The 19,716-nt window shown below is 48.2% G+C and overlaps 1 protein-coding gene across 4 annotated transcripts in view; it reads right to left on the bottom strand.

Moving 5' to 3' along the window:
- LOC133343804 (calcium and integrin-binding family member 2-like) overlaps nt 1-19,716 on the bottom strand; it is a 24,524-nt gene extending 4,808 nt beyond the window's left edge. The window contains exons 1-5 of one of the 4 annotated variants that reach the window (XM_061553653.1): nt 19,625-19,716; nt 16,514-16,881; nt 13,750-13,784; nt 4,430-4,541; nt 1,216-1,363 (exon numbers count right to left, since the gene is read on the bottom strand). In XM_061553653.1, the coding sequence (XP_061409637.1) occupies nt 1,216-1,363; nt 4,430-4,541; nt 13,750-13,784; nt 16,514-16,564 (346 nt within the window). In that variant the 5' untranslated portion in view covers nt 16,565-16,881; nt 19,625-19,716. Of the gene's footprint in view, nt 1-1,215; nt 1,364-4,429; nt 4,542-13,749; nt 13,785-16,513; nt 16,942-17,223; nt 17,302-19,624 lie in introns of those variants that run through there. The other 3 variants (XM_061553652.1, XM_061553651.1, XM_061553654.1) reach the window with 3 other exon arrangements.

Raw genomic sequence — 19,716 nt, 5'->3', positions numbered from 1 at the left:
ATTTGAATTGAAACACACATAATACCGACACATTTAGAAAATGTAAACACTGATTAAGAATGCAGAAATTGTACGGATTGGAAATCGGTGTTGTTGAGAGACGTCGGCAAATCTTTGAGCGTGACGAGGATAAATCTGCGGTCGTTAGGATCGCCGTCGCTGTGCAGAGGAGAGGGACGCGTCGCGAAGCTCCGAACCTTCGGGCCGAGGCCATCGGCTCCGTGGCCAAGAATCGCGCGAACGCGCGGAGTCTCTTGAAATTCTCCGCGTGTCGCCAGCGAACAGTTAATATGGATAAATGTGATAATTGTGGCAGGAAAAAATCCCCGAATTAGAAATGCCCTGCGGAGAGCACTGTCTATCACGCGGCTCCAGCGCATATTTTAAACGCCAAAAAAAAATGCAATATTCATATAAAATAATTGTATACGTATATTTTCCATCTATAAATCTTAGACGTCGCGACGTGTGTCCATCCATCATTTCCTTCATCCATCGATAAAACACTGATGTCTTTCATAGTCTGTTGATTTACCTGTCTCTGTAGATTTCTGTAAAATCGTCTATCGGTAACAATAATTTAGTCACGTGTTGTTTTGCTGTGTGCAATATTCCATGTAAGGGGCATGTATTCATTAACACGCCTTTATCGTCACACGTTGTATTTGGGGGAACACAAAAAGAAAAATGACTGCTGTGATGTCTGGATTGAAATCCATTGGAATGATATTGCCATGATGTCACTGAAATGCTATAACGGTGGGTTTAGCTGTAAATTTCAAGTATATATATACACACATTTCTTTATCATTAACGACAAGGCCCGAGAGCATTGTACATGCATTCTGGTGGTCACATGACATGCATGCAAGGCATACGGATGGGAGTCGTGCCTTCCCGCTACGTGTGAGCAGCACACCTCTCTGCCTGTTCTTATTTCTGGTAATGAAGCTTCAAACTGCTGCTATCCAATTCAGGTCACGCCCTCTAAAAAAAAAAAATCTCCCATTTTGGAAAAGGGAATATTTTAGTTGCTGATTTCTCGTGCAATTGCTTATCCTCGAACTATTTCGGGTTATCGAGCAATGAGCAAAATGGCAAAGCATCTTTCAGTGAATTAACGGCATTATGATAACAGCAGGGGTGCCTGATTATCCCAGCCGTGGGACCAGCGTGAGACACGATAGGATCGTGGGGCTGGAATCAAACGCCCACCATAGATCTTGAAGGCGTAGTAGGCCTTGAGCTCGCGGGGCGCCATCTCACTGAACACGGAGAACATGTCGACAAAATCGTTGAAGCTCAGGTTCCCCGAGCCGTCCTCGCTGAACACCTCGACGATCCGCAGCTTGAACGGATTCTCCTGTTGGTCACACGCGAGAGGGAGAAGGCAGTTGGGTCCGTTTCACTTCTCTCCTCCCATTCATTCTCTTCCCTACCATTAATCGTCTCTCATCCATTCGTGTCCTGTCACTGAGTTAAACTACCTTTTCCATACAATTTTGCAAAGGCAGAGAGGCAAATTCTGAAGCAATATTGACCGTTGATATTTTTTTACTTGGCAGAGTGTGATAATCTGGATTGTTTTTACATGCTAATGTAAATTGAATGCTAATGAATTTTAAAATATTGACCAAATCACCCAGAATGCACCCAACCTCACAAGATGTCGGAGGTTAAGTATGGATGGGCTCGGATAATGTTTGTATGAGTGACCACTATTCATGAATGGTGCTATAGTCTGCAGGGCTAAGTGGTGGACAGCCAAGGGCAGTGCAACAAAATATATAGTTGAACAGTAATTATATGCTCCCATGTCTATGCTCCCCACCCTTTCCAACCCACATTTACCAGTATGGTGAAGTAGGGTCAAATAACTCCCATGATTTGCCTAGCATAAGGAGGGCCTCATGAAGTAGTGGACTCCCAAATGCAAATTACACGTACAGTACATATATTAATATATCTTCTTGGTTCTTTCGGTAAAATCATGTAGAATGGAAATAATAAAATAATAATAAAACATAATAAAATAATTCTCACGACGTTTCGGCCACAACGCAAGCAGCCGTCCTCAGGTGAAGATATATATTTCAATTTGGCAATAAAACCAACAGATTTTCTTTTGACAACAATTTTTTTTTTAAATGATGCATAAACTAATTTGATATTTTGTTGTGCACACATTGGTGATTGAGCTAAGACCATCAGCTCGTTACACTTGGAAACCTGGTTTACTGACTGGTGGTTGTAGCCCAGATTTTAACTCAGGATCTCAGCGGTGGCAACTTAATGCTGGAAGCCACTTGCCTCGTAGTTTTCCTTCTTATTCCACGTCTCACCGATATCGCGGCATCCCACGTTTTCAATTAACGTTCGCCGAGAGAATTTTCAACGGCACATTCGTTCACCCTGTGTTTCTCAGAAACGATAATGCTAGCCAGCTGCAGACCTGCCGTTGAAAGGAAAAAAACACGGAGACTCTTCTAACCTTCACCGTAACCTTTCCACAGGGGGACCCACTGGGCTAAAGCGAGGGCAATCCATTATGAGTTACACTCGGGTCCGCAGGAGAAACGCGGGCGCTAAGTTCACGCCCTGCGATGCCCTTCCGTGCCCTCCCGTCGTCGCTGCCACCACCGTCCTTGTCAAAGCAACCGTCTCTCGACGTTTACACCGAAAATGCCGACGGGAGAAATTCTCGCAATGAAAACAAACGCCCTTGTTTACAGTCAAGCGAGAAGACAATTGGTTGTAACATTTGGAAAGAGTGCAAATGGGAATTTAGGTTTAAAACTAATGCAAAGGAACGTACAATTTAATTACGTCCGTCGGTGAAATAAAAAAAAGACCGCCAATCAGGCTGCGACGTGTGTACGATGTAAAGGCCATGGGTGAGCGTGGCACGGCGTGCCTGTGGAAATGACCTTGTCACTGAGTCTGCGACCGCATTTGCGTTTCAATCCATCAGTCACACACGCCACTCCCCCCACGTGTGTGGATCGTTGCCACCAAATCAGCCTGAATGCATCTGATCTGAATGTGCCGAATATTCACTGATGCTAAGCATGGTTTAGCCTAGTTAGTACTAGTATGGGAGACTGCCTGGCAATGCTAGGTAGCGTAGCCGTGGCATGTAAGTCCGGTCAGGAAATACAGCAATGGATTGCTGAATCTGTCTCTGCAGACCTCTGAGTGTTACACCCTCATATGTATGTTGGGTGTTCTTCCAAGTACCTTGTTTTTTCCCCCTAAATAAAGCCAAATGCTTATTCATGGAATCAGCCAAATCTCCCCGTGCAGTCATCGTCAAGAAGAGTCTTGATGCTTTCTTGGGCAAAGACAGGGAATAATTATAATATATTTAATTGCATACTCACATTTAATTTAATGTATCTAAACTTAATGAAAGTGGGTTTTCTGCAATAAAATGTAGTAATCACTTGGCTACATTTCCATTTAAGACCACTTAACAGCCCAATCATTAACGGACACCTGGTATTCCCAGGAAGTTTCCCATCCAGTTGTGAACCAATCTCCCTCCTGCTTAGCTTATGCCATGTATACATTCATCCGAATAAGAAACGTCGTTTGCATGTCAGTCACAGCACTTTTATCGTAGAGAGTCGAGTCAGGGCTCATTCTGACAAGAAGTAATCAAACATCTATGGCATTGATGATGAGCTACGCATGACCTTTGACATTTGTCCGAGGTAAACATTTTACCTAATTTTGCAATTATGCCACCACTAGAGGGCAGCGGTGACTGGGTGGTGGCGTGAGTGGACAGACACTAAGGAGGCCGAAGGTCACTCAAACAAAATGTGGATTTGGGTAGCCCCGATGTCAAATGTGACCAGGTGGTGGAAGATGACGCCGGATAAAGCTTCAGGTCACTCATGCAATACAGTTTTATGAATGTTCGTAATTTCGAAAAATGCTCATCCTGCCCAGAGGACAGGCTGCTGCTCACGGTGAAAACAAACATCGCTGTCGCCGATTATGTCCCCCGATTTGTTCCCACCAGCAAACACTTCTTCTTGGTTCTTTCGGTAAAGTCACGTGACAAGTCACGTGACAAGTTACGTGACTTTACCGAAAGAACCAAGAAGATGAATCCCTGCAGTCGCGAAAGCCTTAAATCGAAATTCAGCAAACACTTGTTCCGATTTGAGGTTAACGTTCTGGGTTAGGGTAACTTTGTTTGAAATAAATAAGGGGAGGTACAAATATTCACGTTCCCTAAATAGTGGTTCCCGTGGGGAACAACTAATTATTGTTTCTCAAGGAACAAGTATTTCTGGGGAAACATCTATCCTCTGACCACCTGCTCGTGAATAGAGATACACGGGGAGGCAAACAACAACAACAACAACAAGACCCGGGTCGCGTTGGGGTCACAGTGCAAGGCCGCCGTGCCACTGATCACCTTGAGCTCGGGCATGTTGCATATGAGCTGCGGCGGGAGTTTGATGTCCGGCTCCTTGGTGTAGTCCATGGGCACCAGCTGAGGTGCCAGCTCGTGGTACCGGGCGTGCAACCTGCGGCGAGACACACGGAGACGCGTGTGGATTGCGAACTCTCTCGTTACATAATGATCACTGCATCGAAGCTGGACCAGCATTGAAGTGAGAAAAAATGTTGCACGTAGAAGAAGATCTGTTGTAGGCAGTGATGAGAAGGATCTGGCACTATTTGGACATATATGTCGGATGGACAACAACAGGAACATTTAAAAGTGTGTTCTTCGGAAATATGTAAGGAACTGGAAAGAGAGGCAGACCTAATAGAGAAGGCTTGACGACATAACAGATCGGTGCCAGAAACATTTGCACTACTTGAGCATATTGGCACAAGAAAGAGAAAAGTGGTATGGGCTATCTGTCCATGGATCGTGATGTTGATTCTCGTTTTTGTTCATTAGTTTTCCCGAACGAAATCACTGTCACTTGTCGTCTATGACAACGTGAAGATGATCACGTGCATTTGGTGGTCCAGAGCCAGTGGTGAAAATTTCCACGTCGCTATAACAGAGACCAGTCCATTCGTAGGACAACGGCTGTGGACTTCCTACACTGTGGTTTAATTGCATGTGAGACCTTCAGTCCACGTGCTCAAGTTAATGCATTCATTGAATTGATTTCACCACGCAGAACGATGTGCATTGTGTGTACAAAAGCGATGCGCCTTATGCAAGCCATGAGCTCAAAATAACCGCACGTGTGACCGTTGAATCGTTTCGACCGCCGACTCATGAAGATGAGAAAAAAAAAACACGTTCCCACCAGGCAGCAGTGAAACAAAGAGACAACTGTGGACCGGTTTCATTATTCTTAGGGCTCATCAGCACAGTAATCAACGTGCACTGCTGGCATATGCCTCTGGGAGCCTCATATATGGAGAGGGTTGTATCATTTACACTGTGCGAATCCCATTCTGCTGTGATGGGTGTCTCGTCATTTACAGATTTGAATTATTCGTGATGCTGGCAAGAGTCCATTGAGGTTATTTCTTAAATCAATGTATTTGCGTTATCTATGTAGGTAAGTGAGAGCCTTTCGAGATAATTTGATAGGCATTGTGTATTCTATAGAATAAAAAATATGAACAGGGGAGAGAATGTCCCAGTAAATGTTTACTTTTAAACACTGAATCAACAGGTGAAAGTCCATTGAGATGTCGGGTTTTATAAGTTGCAAATCCATAGAGAGTCATCATTGATTAATTTAACAGGTGAGACCCATGTAGAACATATTGTACGCATTCTCTACTGGTGGGGTGAGCCACTTGTGGACATATTAGAGATGTTCTAGAAGGAATGACATTATGAAAATTGGCATTCAGGTATATGGTTATAAATTACAAAAATATCAACACCATTCTTCTTTTTGGGGCCCGAAACATTATTGCGCAGAGGTTGATTGGTTTCACTCACAGGGCAGGCTCACAGCCTAAAGTGCTCCATTGCCCGAAGTCTCGCGCTAAGCACTTACAAATACGCGACGATCCCCATCCTCGATGAACCAAGTACTTCGCCTTGCATGGGGTCTGATGCTGGAGCCCCTATGAAGTGTACAAAGCCCACCGAATGTTACGAAATAATAATATTTTTTAACGCCTCTGTCAATCCACTGCTGGATGGAGACCTTCTCCACGCATTTTGGTCAAGGGGGTGGGGTGTGCGGGTGGTTGTTGGGCCACAGTTCACCGCGCCGCTCGGTGCTGGCTGGCGAAAGGACGGGTTATCTCCATTTATATCTCCGTTTATATAAAAGTTAAAGTTGTGAATATGTGTGTCTGTTCAAAATGTTTAGCGTACTTCCCGGCATGCAACGAACTGGAAATTTGCCATGTGGGTACTTTCCAGACTGTACACCATGCACAAATGATAAAAATACACTTTTTGGGGGGCGGGGGGGTGAGCTCAATAATGCATTTATTTTTTGCACGGCAAGTGAGCAGTGACGTCACATTTGTCACGTGACCCACGCACGTGGAAGCGTAACGCATTGTCGTGTAGTGGTTAGCGCTACGCTGCGCTACGAACCCGACGACCCGACTTCGATTCCAGCTCACGGCCACCACCGGTGACGATTATTTCAACCGCTCCTGGGCCCTCCCCTAGGTCGACTCAGCCTCAAACGAGTAACTGCTGTGGCGTGTGAACATCGCCACTGGGGAGACAAAGGCGGCCCGGGCGTGGTGGATCCAAGTCCCGGGCGACGCCGGGTAGTACAGCTCGTAACTAACAAACGACGCGCCCCGTTGCAATGCCGATCTTGGGGTGGGTGAGACCCGGCCGTGTTTTTGCGACTTCGTTCTGAATGAGCGCTCCAGGATTGCCGCTGTGCCCCAATGGATTGTGTGCACCCTCGTGAGCCCTCCCTGCCACGCGCGTCTCGCTCACCGAGCAGCGAGAATCAGGACAGCGTTAAATCAAAAGCCCATTTTCAGCGGCGCATCCTCGCTGGGTCATCAGAGGTCAGGTCGAACACGGTCGGTACACGGGCGATTAAGGCGGACGCGCGGGTTCGCCTGGTGCAAAGATTTGGAGGGCAGAAATGGCTTGCTGGCTCACTTGCTATACCTCTCATTCATTCACTCACTCACCAACTGGCCTGGTCATTCACTCACTCGTACATTCACATGCACACACTTTCACTCACTCGCACGTTTAACCTCACACTCATCCGCCCAACTATTTACACAGACACTCCTTCACTCATTCATCACACACTGGGTCACCTACTCAAACATTCACCCACTCACTCTTCATTCACCCACTCACTCATTTACCCGCTCGCACATTTCCCCACACAGTCATTCGGTCGCTCACTCACTCACTCACACATTTAGCTAGGTAATAATGAGATAATGAATTGGTTTACTTATTAATTCAAGAATTCTTATTCATCCACTCACATGCCTGTGCACATATGTGAATGTATACGCACATGCGTATACATTGAGAACGAATATATGGCTTTTGTGTTGTCAACCTTGGGTTAAAACAAAGAATATACAATCTTGATTTGAAGCTTTCGTGACTGCAGGAATCCATACTCTGGTTCTTTCGGTAAAGTCACGTAGGTATAAAATAAAATCAATCACGACGTTTCGGGCAGCAGGCCATGCTTTCCCACCTGATGACGGATGCTTGTGTTGCGCCCGAAACGTCGTGATTTATTTGATTAGATGTTATACCTACGTGACTTTAACAAAAGAGCCAAAGAGTAAAGAATATCCAGTAAAACATTCTCAGTGAAAAATACTAAAATAAAATAGTGAAAACCCCCCCGATACTAAACAACGTCCCTCATAAAAAAAGAAACGCGAATTAACTTTCCCAGTCAGGCTGGGTCTGAATATGGGGCTGCCTCCACTCCACCCTGGGTTGGGATGTGAACTCGAGCACTCACGCTCTAGACTCTAGAGCCTCGTCATGCAACAAACCGAGCCACATCTCTGCCTTAATAAGAGTGGCCCGACTCCACTCTCTAAAAATGATTAGGAGAGCTTTGTGTTTAGTAGTAATAGGTTTTTACCCTTTCCACTGGTAAAAAAAAGCTGACACCTTAATACAAGGGATCATGTTTGCAATGACCACAACACAAGCAGTCAAAATGCAAAAAAAAGAAACAACTTTTGGCGTCATCTTGTCCAACACCAATGGAGACTAGGCTCTAAGAAAAGCTGTCTCGGGTGTGGACCAATACACTTCAAGGACAGTGCATATCATTATCATTATCAGAGTTGTTTCTTTTTGTTTGCATTTTGACTGCTTGTGTTGTAGTTATTGCAAACATCATCCCTTGTATAAAGGTGTCAGTTTGTGTACCAGTTGAAAGGGTAAAAACCTATTACTATATTTTGCCACTGGTAAAGAACGTCTCATAGTGTAAAAGCGTTGTGTTTGTTGCGGCGCGGTCTGGCGCGGGGAAATGAAGTGATTATCGCATTAATAGCGTCCACAGACCGTCGCGGCCGCGGCTGCGTCAGCGTTTCTTGGGACATTTTGCACAAAATTGCGAGGAGGCCTTAATCAAGCGACGGCGGTAATAAAAGGAAAATTGAACGTTAGTCATCGTCCAGAGCTCCTGGCTGACAGCCTCTCGTCAGGAGCGCTTCAGCATCGTGAGCCGTAATTATTGGCACGGATCGTCCGTTCGACATGTTTGCTCTGTGCTGTGTTTTCGTGCTTGTACCGTGTGTCGTTCGGCATGATGTCGTCCGACGTTTTGGTGCACGTGCTGGCAGCTTCTTTAGGAAGTGAATTTAATATTTACATGTTCTCACCTGATATGTAGCAGTTTTAAGGTGCGGGCAAATAATACGCAGTAGTTATTGCTACGCCTGGGAAATATTATCTCTGTCTTTGCGTGTGTCCGTCAGTTCGAGGGCACTTCACTTTGTTTTTTCACGAAAACTAACGAAAACCCGAAACCAATCACCGTGAAACTAACCACACAGCTCACCAAGATCAACTTGCAGATGTGTACCATTTTGAGGAGAGATCGGTAATTCGGCACTCTTCACGAAGAGTTGTTTAACATGCATTAGATAGTGTGCACGTTGGCTCGCCATCAAACAAAGACGGTGACTGCATCGCGCACTTTCAGATGCGTTTCTGCGGCCGTCTGGAACGCTCTTCCTTCCGAAACTAGGAAACCACTGGGGCTATGCACTTTTAAATATAGGTTGAAAAATACTTTTCTTTCGAACTGCTTTTTGTGTTTAGTTTGTTGTCATTTCCCCGCACCTCCGATCAGCACGGTTGGCTACGTACGGTGCGAAAGACGTTCAACGTGCATAAATACATGCCTACAGGAAACAGAGGCTCACTTAAAAAAAGCTAGCATACCGGTCGATTATCTTCAAACCTGCCTCTATTTTATTTACCACACGACGGAGTTTCTCACCGACCGGAGCTGACATTTGTCTGATTATATTATCAGATGCTGCTGGTCAAGAGAGCCACACTCAGGTCTTCATCGATACGAACATTTGGCCTACAGGGTGGGAGGTAAGTCCGTAACCTCCCGTCTTTAAAATCTTGTTGTTGCTTGTAGAGGCAAGGGTTGAGAACAAAACTTCGCGTCCACCCTGCGCTTATTCTGTGGACACGTGCGGGGAAGAGCAGCTAACGAGAAACAGGACAACGTGTTTTTGGCAATGAGAGAGGAGGGTGGGGGGGCATGGCTGGCTGGCTGGCTGGGGAATGATGTAATGAGAATGGCTGAAATCCAACACGCGTCTGTAACATATCATTCCACCTTCATTTACCTCGACGCTGAGTTCACTTACAGCCCTGCCAGACTGAGCGACGTCGTCGTGTCTGTGATTATTGTGGCTGGTATTACTTTGTAGCGTTTGTCCAGGGAAGCATCAAAGTTTTAGCGGGTTTTTTCTTTCATCATCAGAACGATCCTGCTCTGGGCGTTTAGTCGACTTTGAGTCACGTTTGTTGCCACGTGTAAATCGGAGTAACCGAGACAACTTCAGATCTACGAGGGGATAACACTCACATTTGACTCCGCCCTGCAGATAGGTCTGCAGCCTACTTGCTGTACTGCCAGTAAATATGGAACGTTATGCCAACGTTGATCCAGCGGTTCTAACCACATGCCAACGTCGCGTGCTGACTGGGCTGTAACCGACTGAAGCTCAACTCTCTCCACTGGCACTTAACTGCGTTTCGCACAATAAAGTAAGACACTATGGGTGTCCCACACAGGCCAAAGCTGCTGTTTGTGGGCATGCACATGATGCGCCACGCGTGGGCATCACGATGAGGGCGAGAAGGGGGTGACGAGCGCATAGACAATTCCCTGAGCCCCACAGGTTTGACCACGCTCTTGCGGCGTGCTCCTTGTGGCGCACAGGGACAGCTGCCACTCGGGGGTCCCCTTGTCTAGGCTGCAGCAGGCCTTGGAATATTCGAGATGAGATTTTGATGCAAAAGGCACTTTGAGTGGCCGAGGCATCGAAGCGAGCGCCCTAAAAATACGAACCCTCATCCGTTGCCCCTACGAGAGTGGCTGTCGCGGCAATTATTCGCATAAAGGTGTCTTCGGCCACCTCAGCTGTGCGTGTGTGTCTGTATGATGGTGAACTTCTTTCGCACCGTACGTGGCCAACCACGCTAATCGGAGGTGCGGCTGGCGCACGGCTTTGCACAGAGCGCCAGACCGCACAGCGTGTTCGACCCGCCCTGGTGTCGCATTTGACCGGCGCTGCCACGGGGATTTGTCCCAACGAACAGCGAGCGGAGTGCGATGCCCTCATCGGAAATTTGACCCCGCCGCTGCTGCTGCCGCTGCTGCTGCTGTCATCGCTGAATAATTTAAACTCGCGGAAATGATAGCGGCCGCCGCTTGTTCAGCACGCGCTGGAGAAGAGAGAATTGCATACACGCCGAGAGAGGATTTCTGAACGTGCGGACAGGCAAGGCTTTCAGTGTTGTCGGAGGAGTCGCGTCGAATGAACGTGGATTCAACCGCTTGATCGCCTTTGTCTTAGCGAGCGTCGCGCGCTGTGATTGAGGGTGAGGTTTGTGGGAACCACGTATATACCACGGCAGTGAAAACATGTTCTCGCTTTTTGAGAGTCAACAATGCGTGACTTTGGTTTTGCTTCGTCAGATTCGATTGATTTTTGTTGTTGTTTTCAATTCATGTTTTGACAGACGGAGGCTGAGACATTCCCTAGCCAAAATCGTTGTCGTAATATCGTGGTCACACTCTGATGGGGGAAAAAAATCTTTACAAACACAACGGAAACGATATGACTCGGCCCGTCTAAACGACTCTAAAAGCATATTTATTTTTTCTTTGCAAAAAAAATAATCAAAGCCCGGGTATTATATCTGCACAATCACGCTCCCAGTTGTGTTGTGCTGTCGTGTTTAAGGCCTAACACGGAATTATTACACACGGGACGGAGACCAGGAATTATTAGTTACGAGGTTTTTTTTTGGCGTCAAAGTGTGCAATTGCAAAAATCTATTTTGGTGAAAATGTCTCACATTGAGGCGGTCTGCAAGGACAAACCCTCGCTTAAGCCCCCCAGGCATCCTCCCCGAGTCACCCGGATCGGCTAACTCCACGTGGATTGAAAAGCATCGGAGAGCAACATTTGCAGTGATCCGTGGATTGTGCTTTCAATCTCTGGGTTTGTTTATGGATTTCCCGAATGCGTCGACGAGTGCTGAAGGGGGCTGGAAGAGGGTGAGCCCCCCCCCCCCCCACTGTTTTGCAAATGTTCATAGTCAAGTAAAACTAATGTTGGTTGGAGGGTGCTCGACAAAATGTAACAAAAAGATGACGATTAACCAATGAAGCTATGCGCGTCGCAGCCTTTCCTTACACGAGCCAGAGCAGAATGCACGATCGCTGAGCGTTCACCACTTGTTTAAAATTAGTTTATCTTCTTGGTTCTTTCGGTAAAGTCACGTAGAAGGGAAGTAATAAAATAATAAAAATATAACATAATAAAATAATACAATATAATATAATATAATTATTTTTATTATTTTATTACTTCCCTTCTACGTGACTTTACCAAAAGAACCGAGAAGATGAATCCCTGCAGTCACGAAAGCTTTAAATCGAAATTAGTTTATCGTTGATGACGTTGTCGTTCCCTCCCCCTCCATCAGGCGATAGCCAGATTTGTAGAGAATCCTCCTGTTTCGTTCTTTAAATCGAGTGGTAGATGTGATGACAACATTTGTGAGCAACTTCAATTTGAGTATGACGCAAAACGTCGTACTCAGCTTGTAAGTTTTGTGGCTTGTCTCTCCAACACACCGGTGTTGCTGTACTCGTAACGAATTGGCAAATTCTGTTTACGCTACAAACCTTACTAGTTGGCTGTGTTGGGTGGTGGCGGGTTTAACGACACATTTATAAATGTATGCGATCTAACCCAAAAACAACGGTATTATGGATGCTATTAGTCGTGGAAGCCTGCTGCGTGTTAAACTTTGATCACTGTGTTTATCTTTATGTTACATTCGTGTATACTGTTCATAGACGATGTAATGTGCAGCCATTTTTGTCAATGCTGCTACTGGATGAAGGCCCTCCCAACCATGTGGTCATGAGGGTTATTTGACCATACTTCGCCACAAATTGGTCAGCGCGAGTTGGTAGGAGGGGGTGATCAGGACTGGTTTAGATATCACTCACCACTGATGACAGCCGTGACCGGTAATCAGGTTGAGTGGTTCAAACGGCAATGTTCTGACCACTGTGCCACCACTCCAGATAATCCACAAGTTGTAAATCATTGATTCTCACATCCAGAGTTCAATACAAGTGTCATGAGCTTAATCAACTATATTCTGCAGCGAATCGATTACGTCTCGTTTTTACCCAGCTTTACAGATGTGCCAAAGTTACCACCTAATGGGTATCACAAACGTACACATGAGTCACTGCAAATGAGAAACATGTCCCCTAAAGATAAAGGTACAGCCCTGCAATTGCTTGCTCACGCCACTGCTGTCGGAAGGGATCCCGCTCGAGGGAGCTCTAAAGAGCCCCTCTTGAAGGTATTTGGCTTCTACACTGCCCAGACTTGTGGGAATGCATGCACGTTGAACTTCCTTTGCATCGCACGTAGCCAACCGTGCTAATCGGAGGTGCGGGGGAAGGACAATAAACTAGACACAAACGGCAGTTCTAAAGAAATTTGTTTTCAACGTAGATGATTGGAAAGTGCATAGCTCCAGTGGCTTCTCATTATCGTAAGGAAGAGCATTCCAGACGGCCGCAGAATGGCATTTGAAGGCACGCGATGCAGTGACCGTCTTCATTCGATGGTTCGCCAAAAGCCACTGCGAGGATGACCGGAGTTCGCGTGATGGTTCATGCGCGATGATCAACAAGGTATTGCGGTCCATTTGTGGCAAGAAGCACTTTGTGTATAACGAGTGCGACTTTTTAAAAGGTGGGAAGAGGTGGGAAAATCCACACTTCATCCCACCACACTAGACCTTCCAATTCACCAATTGGCGCACGCACCGGTGCAGCATCGGACGCCGTTGTGCACGACGGGACCTGCCTGCACTCTACTACAGACAGCGTTTAAAGCCCACGTCTACAGGAGCAGTGATAATTATCTTCAAAGGTGTGGACACCGCCTGCCGTTAATGAAGCCACCACGTTGGTGGGCTTGAGAGATGGACGTGACGTTACGATGGGTGGAGGAGGTGCGGGGGGTCTTTCCCACTAATTGGGCACTCACCTGAGAATTTCCTTTCTTGTGAAAAACGTACAGTCCTGCCGACACAAAGAAGGGCGAGAGAACGGTTCAGAAATTAGCCAGCAGCGTCGCGATGGCGCGCGGGCGTTTACGCGCACAGGCGAAAACAAAAAGAACGAGTCCAACGTTAACAATTTGCAAAGCGAAACCAAGTGCATTGAAGAGAATTCACGTGCGCCTCAGAAATGCAACTACGCAGGGAACTACAGATGACAGTGACTGCCAAAAAACGCCTCGCGTGATTCGTTGTTATGCTGTGATATTGGACGCTTTATATTTTTTTATTGCACTTTGTTCTATTTAAATTAAAAATGTTTTATCAGATGAGTGCTCTTTGATTATTTTGCAAGGATACATGAGTGACCTGACACTGTACAGTAGTTATGTAATGGGAATCAGGCCTATCATTATTAAATGACCACTTTTATATTTCACTCAGATGTGAGATTTGGTGCCTTGGCGCTGCCATTGATTTGCCCAGGAAGCCTCGCTCAGTCTGAAGACTTTTCACGTGAGAATGGTTGGCAAATTCCATTCGTGAGTGTTCGTCTTCATGTGGAGGGAAACCGGAGGGAAGTCTGGAAAAAATCCACGCATCCAAGGGGTGACGCTCAGCACGACCATCTTCTGGATAACTCGCAGCCCCCAAGCTTCCAACAGCTGGAAAGCCCTGGCGGTCACCCATCCGAGTACTAACCAGGCTCAATATCTGCTTAGCTTCCCAGATTCGGAATATCCCGCACGCCTTAGCCGTGTGTTGCGATGGGTGGTGTGGCAGAGTTGCTGCTGTGGGGTACCCGGTGCTTCCAGACCCCGTTAGGGGTTGTTGCTATCTCATCCCCTCTGAGCATTACGACTTTTAAGAGGCAACGTCCTTTGCCTGACGATGGTATTTTGGTTCATCCCGTAATGCAGCCATTTGTTTGACACCCTCTGATATGTCTCATATCATCTTCATATCTCCACATAAAACAATAAAATGTGTTTTATCCCACCAGCCGAATGGCTGGACTCCTGGACTATTTCTATCCAGCAGCATCAGTTAAAGCAGCAGAGGAAAACGCTGCCAGTTTGCAAAATGTTATTGGCAAAGGCACTTCTTCTAAATGGCAGGGCCCTGAAATGGAGATGAAGGAATAATGGAGTTTAATTAATTTACTTATGTACGCTCCATGGCAGCATTTAGAAAGTTTTTTATTTTATTAAAAGTGAGATAATTCACACCAGTTTTGGCATATATACTTAACATGAACACACGCACAGACGAAAATCATTCATCTATGATCATAGAACAAAGGCATGTGTCAGCAGGACAATGGTCATTTAAATGCTGCTGCGTTGTCTGGTGCTATTATTTATCAGGTTGCACTCTGCAGATGAGATTCAAAAGGTTGAAACCAGTTGGGGTTTGTCAAATGCTGCATTACAACTTGTTTCACCACCAGAAATCCAATAGGCTGACGGTTTTTGTGTATATGTAAGTATGGAACTGTACAGCTCTTTTGTCAATCCACTGCTCAATGAGGTCTGCCCCAGACCATGCAGGTCGTGGAGGTGATATCACCATAGCTCACCACACTGCTCAGTGCCACGTTGGTTAAGACAAGTAGATGTGTGAGCATAGAAACATAGTGCCGCACAACAATGGAACACGACCTATCCCCGCACACGAGAACACCTGTTGGTGACTGCCCAACCAATAACTATCCAGGCTCATCCCTGCTTATAGCTGCCGAAATCTGACGAGATTGCGTGAATTGCGGGTGATATGGTCATTGGAGTTCGCCGTTGTATTTAAACGCGAATCAAAAGTCTGTGCAGGAACACGGGGGGGGGGGGGGGGGGGCTTTGCTTTGAATTGGTGACTCGGAAACCGAATTTCAACTTCACCGCCGCATCACAACTACACCGCAAAGTGGCGGCGTACTGGAGAGATTCACATTATTCACCACGCCGTGCCAAATAGGAATTGCACGAGCGAATTCACTGTCATGTACTCGACAACGTTGGCAAAAAAAATCAGTCAAGCAATTCAACGCAACTGCGGTAGGAGCCCCGTTTTATTGGTGTGACCTGCAGAGCGAGCGTTCTGTTTAGGGTCGACTAGTGCGGGTGGGTTTTTTTGCGCAGCTGTTTTGTGTGACGGTGTTGATCGACGTGCTTGGGACAATTGGGACGTTTTCCTTTCATGACCGTAACGAGATGCGACAATACGAATGAGAATAGAACATTTGGTTGGCAAGAGTGATCCACGGTGTGATGCATGCGGATGGTGCTGATCGTGATGTCGGTGTAGGGCTATGTGTTGACGACGGTGATGATGATGGTGGTGTCCAGAGATGGATGATAATGACCATGGCAAAGGATAATGGTAAAAGTGTCAGGATTGTGCCTGCTGTTGTTTTTGCTGCCGCTGACGATGTGTCCATAGTGCGCCAAAAGATAATGCTCGTGATCATCGTCAGCGTCATTGTTGTGATGATCACAATCATCATCATAATCAATACATAGTAAATACATTTTGGGTTAAGTTCGCGTGAATATAAATGTGTCGTTAACCCATCACCACCCGACCCAGACAATTCACGTGAACACAACTAGTCGCTACTTCAGTGTGTATCGGCGAGGAAGCCCACAACATTCACAATGTGACCATCACCACAATCAGCATCGACGTGACAACGACGCTCGAGTAGTGAGCGGGGCTATCGCGATCACCTGCCGGGGGGGGGGGGGGGGTGCTCACCTGGTAGGCGTCTAGTTGCTCCTCGGTAAAGATCGTCTGCTTGTTGCCCATGCCCGCCCCTCCTCGCTTGCGCGGCCCCGCACTCGGGCAGGGGACATCACACGGACGAATTCGGCGCCCCCCGGGGTAGAGGGGGCAACGGTGGCGGCAACGACGGTGGCGACAGACGTCAGCGAAGATGGAACGGGTTGCTGCTGCTGTTGCTGCTGTTGCTACTGCTGCTGCTGCTACGGCGACGGCGGTTGGAGTAGCCCACCGTAGCGAAAGCCGCTACCCCATGACGCAGGGCGAGAGGGATGCGGCGCGCTCCGGGGAGAGCACTCGGGACACCTGAGCCGGTCCACGCCGCCCGCGCCTCCTTCACGCTCCTGCGCCGCGCACAAGCAGAGATGAAGTTACACCGGCGGCGTCGTCTCCTCCTCCTCCTCCTTCATTATTTATACCGCAGAACAAAACAGAAAGAAGGCGCCTGTTATGTTATGTAAGAGTCTATATTTATTGCAATGCGCAACATGAACGACGAGAGCAACACGAGCGAGCGCGCGCATAACAACAACAACAACAACAAAACAACCCATCACAAAACGACTATCGTAGGCAACAACAAAAACCTCCCCCACCTCCCCCCCCCCAATAAAAAACAACAACATTTCTTCCCGCGAAACTTTGGAGTTGAGTTGATGCGGTTGGTTGGGGCTGCTGTTACGCACGTCGTTGTTGCGAAACGATCCGGGTTCACTGCCCGCTCCGCGGCGCCCTGAGCTCCCGCATTGCGCTGCCGCTGCTGCTGCTGCGGCTGCACGATTCGTGCGGTGCCCCGCGCAGCGAAACTGTTGCGCTCCAAAGATCGCCACCCCCTCCCTCCCCACACACACACCGCGCCCGTCCACCCACCCACCCACCCACCTCGCTCCTTCCCCCATGGTGTGTGCGCAGCGTGGTGGATCCCACACCCCAACGCAATGCTCACCCCCCCCCCACCCTGATCCATCCCTCCCTACCTGCCTTCTTCATACAGCCATGGCCCCCGCCCCCTTCCCTCTAGATGTTCTGCAATCACCGCCGGAATGAGACACGATCCCCTTTTTACGCTTGAAAGACCACGCTCATTCATCTTAGCCGCACACGCGTCTACGCACGCGCACACACACGCGCGCACACACACACGCACCCACACACAACAACAGCAGCCATTCGCCACAAAGTGGCGGTGACGCATCCACAGCGATTGTGTCAGGCTATGTGCACCTCGAGGCCACGTGAAGTGTGCAAGGCTCGCTGCTGGCAGGAGGAGGTCACGGGAGAGCCCCAGGTGCCATGGAGTGAGCGACAGAGATGGCTAGCAGGTGTACCACCTGTGCCAACTTGCTGCGTTTTATCCGCCCTGTGCTCCGCTCGTTGTTGTGAGCGTCGCTCCTCTGCCCTCCGTTGTTGTTGGAGGGCAATTCCCCCCAACTGCACACACATATGTGCGCACGCACTCGTGCACGCACTCACACACAAAGATAAATATCTCCCTATAACGTGACCAGACTGTTGGGACACGTGCAATTAGCGAGCATCTGTGAAGACCAGCACGGCACACGAGGGGTTGGGTGGCCAGCACCAATGCCGGCCGCTTTTATCTGCTACATAGTGGCGATGCTTTTGAACACATCGCACGAGATACTCATTTGAGGCTGAGCATACCTTGGGGAGGTCCAGGACTGGTTCAAATAATCGAACTCGTGGCGCCAGGTTCGCAGCGCAGCGCGCTCACCGCTTTGTTATCGCTCCCCACGCAGACACACACGTGCACGCACACGTACGTGCCTCTACACAAGCACACATGAACAATCAATCGCATGAACAAACACACATACACATACATGCAGACGTGCATTATACGCACGCATAGATGCACACGCATCACTGATGCAAAATGTACGCACGCTGGCAAACGCACGCACGCAGATACACTTGTGTGCACGCACACTCGGTCACGTGCGGGCAAAATTCACTCTATCGCGAGTAGCCATGTACTCGAGTGCATAGGCAAACTTCCAGACACGTGCAAACATGAGCACTCACACGCACGCAAGAAGACACAATCTCGAATGTACACAACCTCGCACAAGCTTGCAGAGAGAAGACGAAGAGACGCCCCGCGTAGCCTTTGTAGACTGACTTCTGGGGCAAGAATTGTTCGTGAGCGTCTATCAAGATCTGTACGGTGCACGGAGGTTGCTGCGACCAGCAACGTGCACGTCCGCCTTTGTCTCCCTGGTGCTGATGGTTTCGCACACCGCACGGGGTGCTTACACGAAATTCTGAGCCAAAAAAAAACTCAGAAGAGAAGTCCAGAACAGATCGAGATATCACTGGCGACTGACGTGAGCCGTGGGGCCGGGGAATCGAACTCAGGTCGGCGTGTTCGTAGCGCATTGCGCTAACCCCTGCGCCACCGCTCCCCGCGCGTACACGGCACGATCTCTGATCGAAGGCGAGCGCGCCTATAGGCAATCAACGGGCACGCGACGACAGAATACTAAGCGAAGAAGTGATGAGAGAGATCGAGTTGTCTGTGCGTCCTAACTCATCGCAAGTCGGAATATACAGTAATAAGCGTGGCCGAGACTGTAATGTGCGTACGTGTATGTGTGTTGAATTTCTTTGGCGCCGTACGTAGCCAATCGTGCTATACATCGGAGGTGCGGAGGCGGGATAGTCAATGGGATTGGTGACCACCGGTGCATCGATAGGGCAGCGGTGTTCGAGGCAATGGGGCTATGTTGTGAGCAACGGAGGGTAGCCCAGGCAAAACTCCACTGTTGTAGTGTACGTCCGTGCTCCCACGTGTATGTGCTCCGCGTCTTCGCCATCTCGAGCTGTCCTGCGCGCTGCTCAAGCGTGGTCAAGGAACCCTCGCGCAGCGGTGGAAGAACCACGGATGGCCACGCACATGTTCGTGAGTGAGAGCCGTACACGGTGGGGCCGCGGTGCTCTACACAACATCGCCGCCTGCTCCGAAGTGGCATCATTGGCAAGAATGCTCGTGCGTTCTGCAGTGCGGCTATTGAGACTCTGCGATGGCAAATGCAAACGTGTGTTTGAACTTTGTTCGCGCCGTACGTTGCCAACCGTGCCAATCGGAGGTGCGGGGCCTTGCAATTGCTTGTCCACTCGACCGCTGGCTGAAGCGCCTCCACTAGAGGGAGCTGTTG

Source organism: Lethenteron reissneri, chromosome 18 (genome assembly GCF_015708825.2).
Source record: "Lethenteron reissneri isolate LAM-NWPU_2019-01 chromosome 18, ASM1570882v1, whole genome shotgun sequence".
Classification (NCBI taxonomy): Eukaryota; Metazoa; Chordata; class Hyperoartia; order Petromyzontiformes; family Petromyzontidae; genus Lethenteron; species Lethenteron reissneri.
This window is presented reverse-complemented; position numbering and strand designations above follow the sequence as displayed.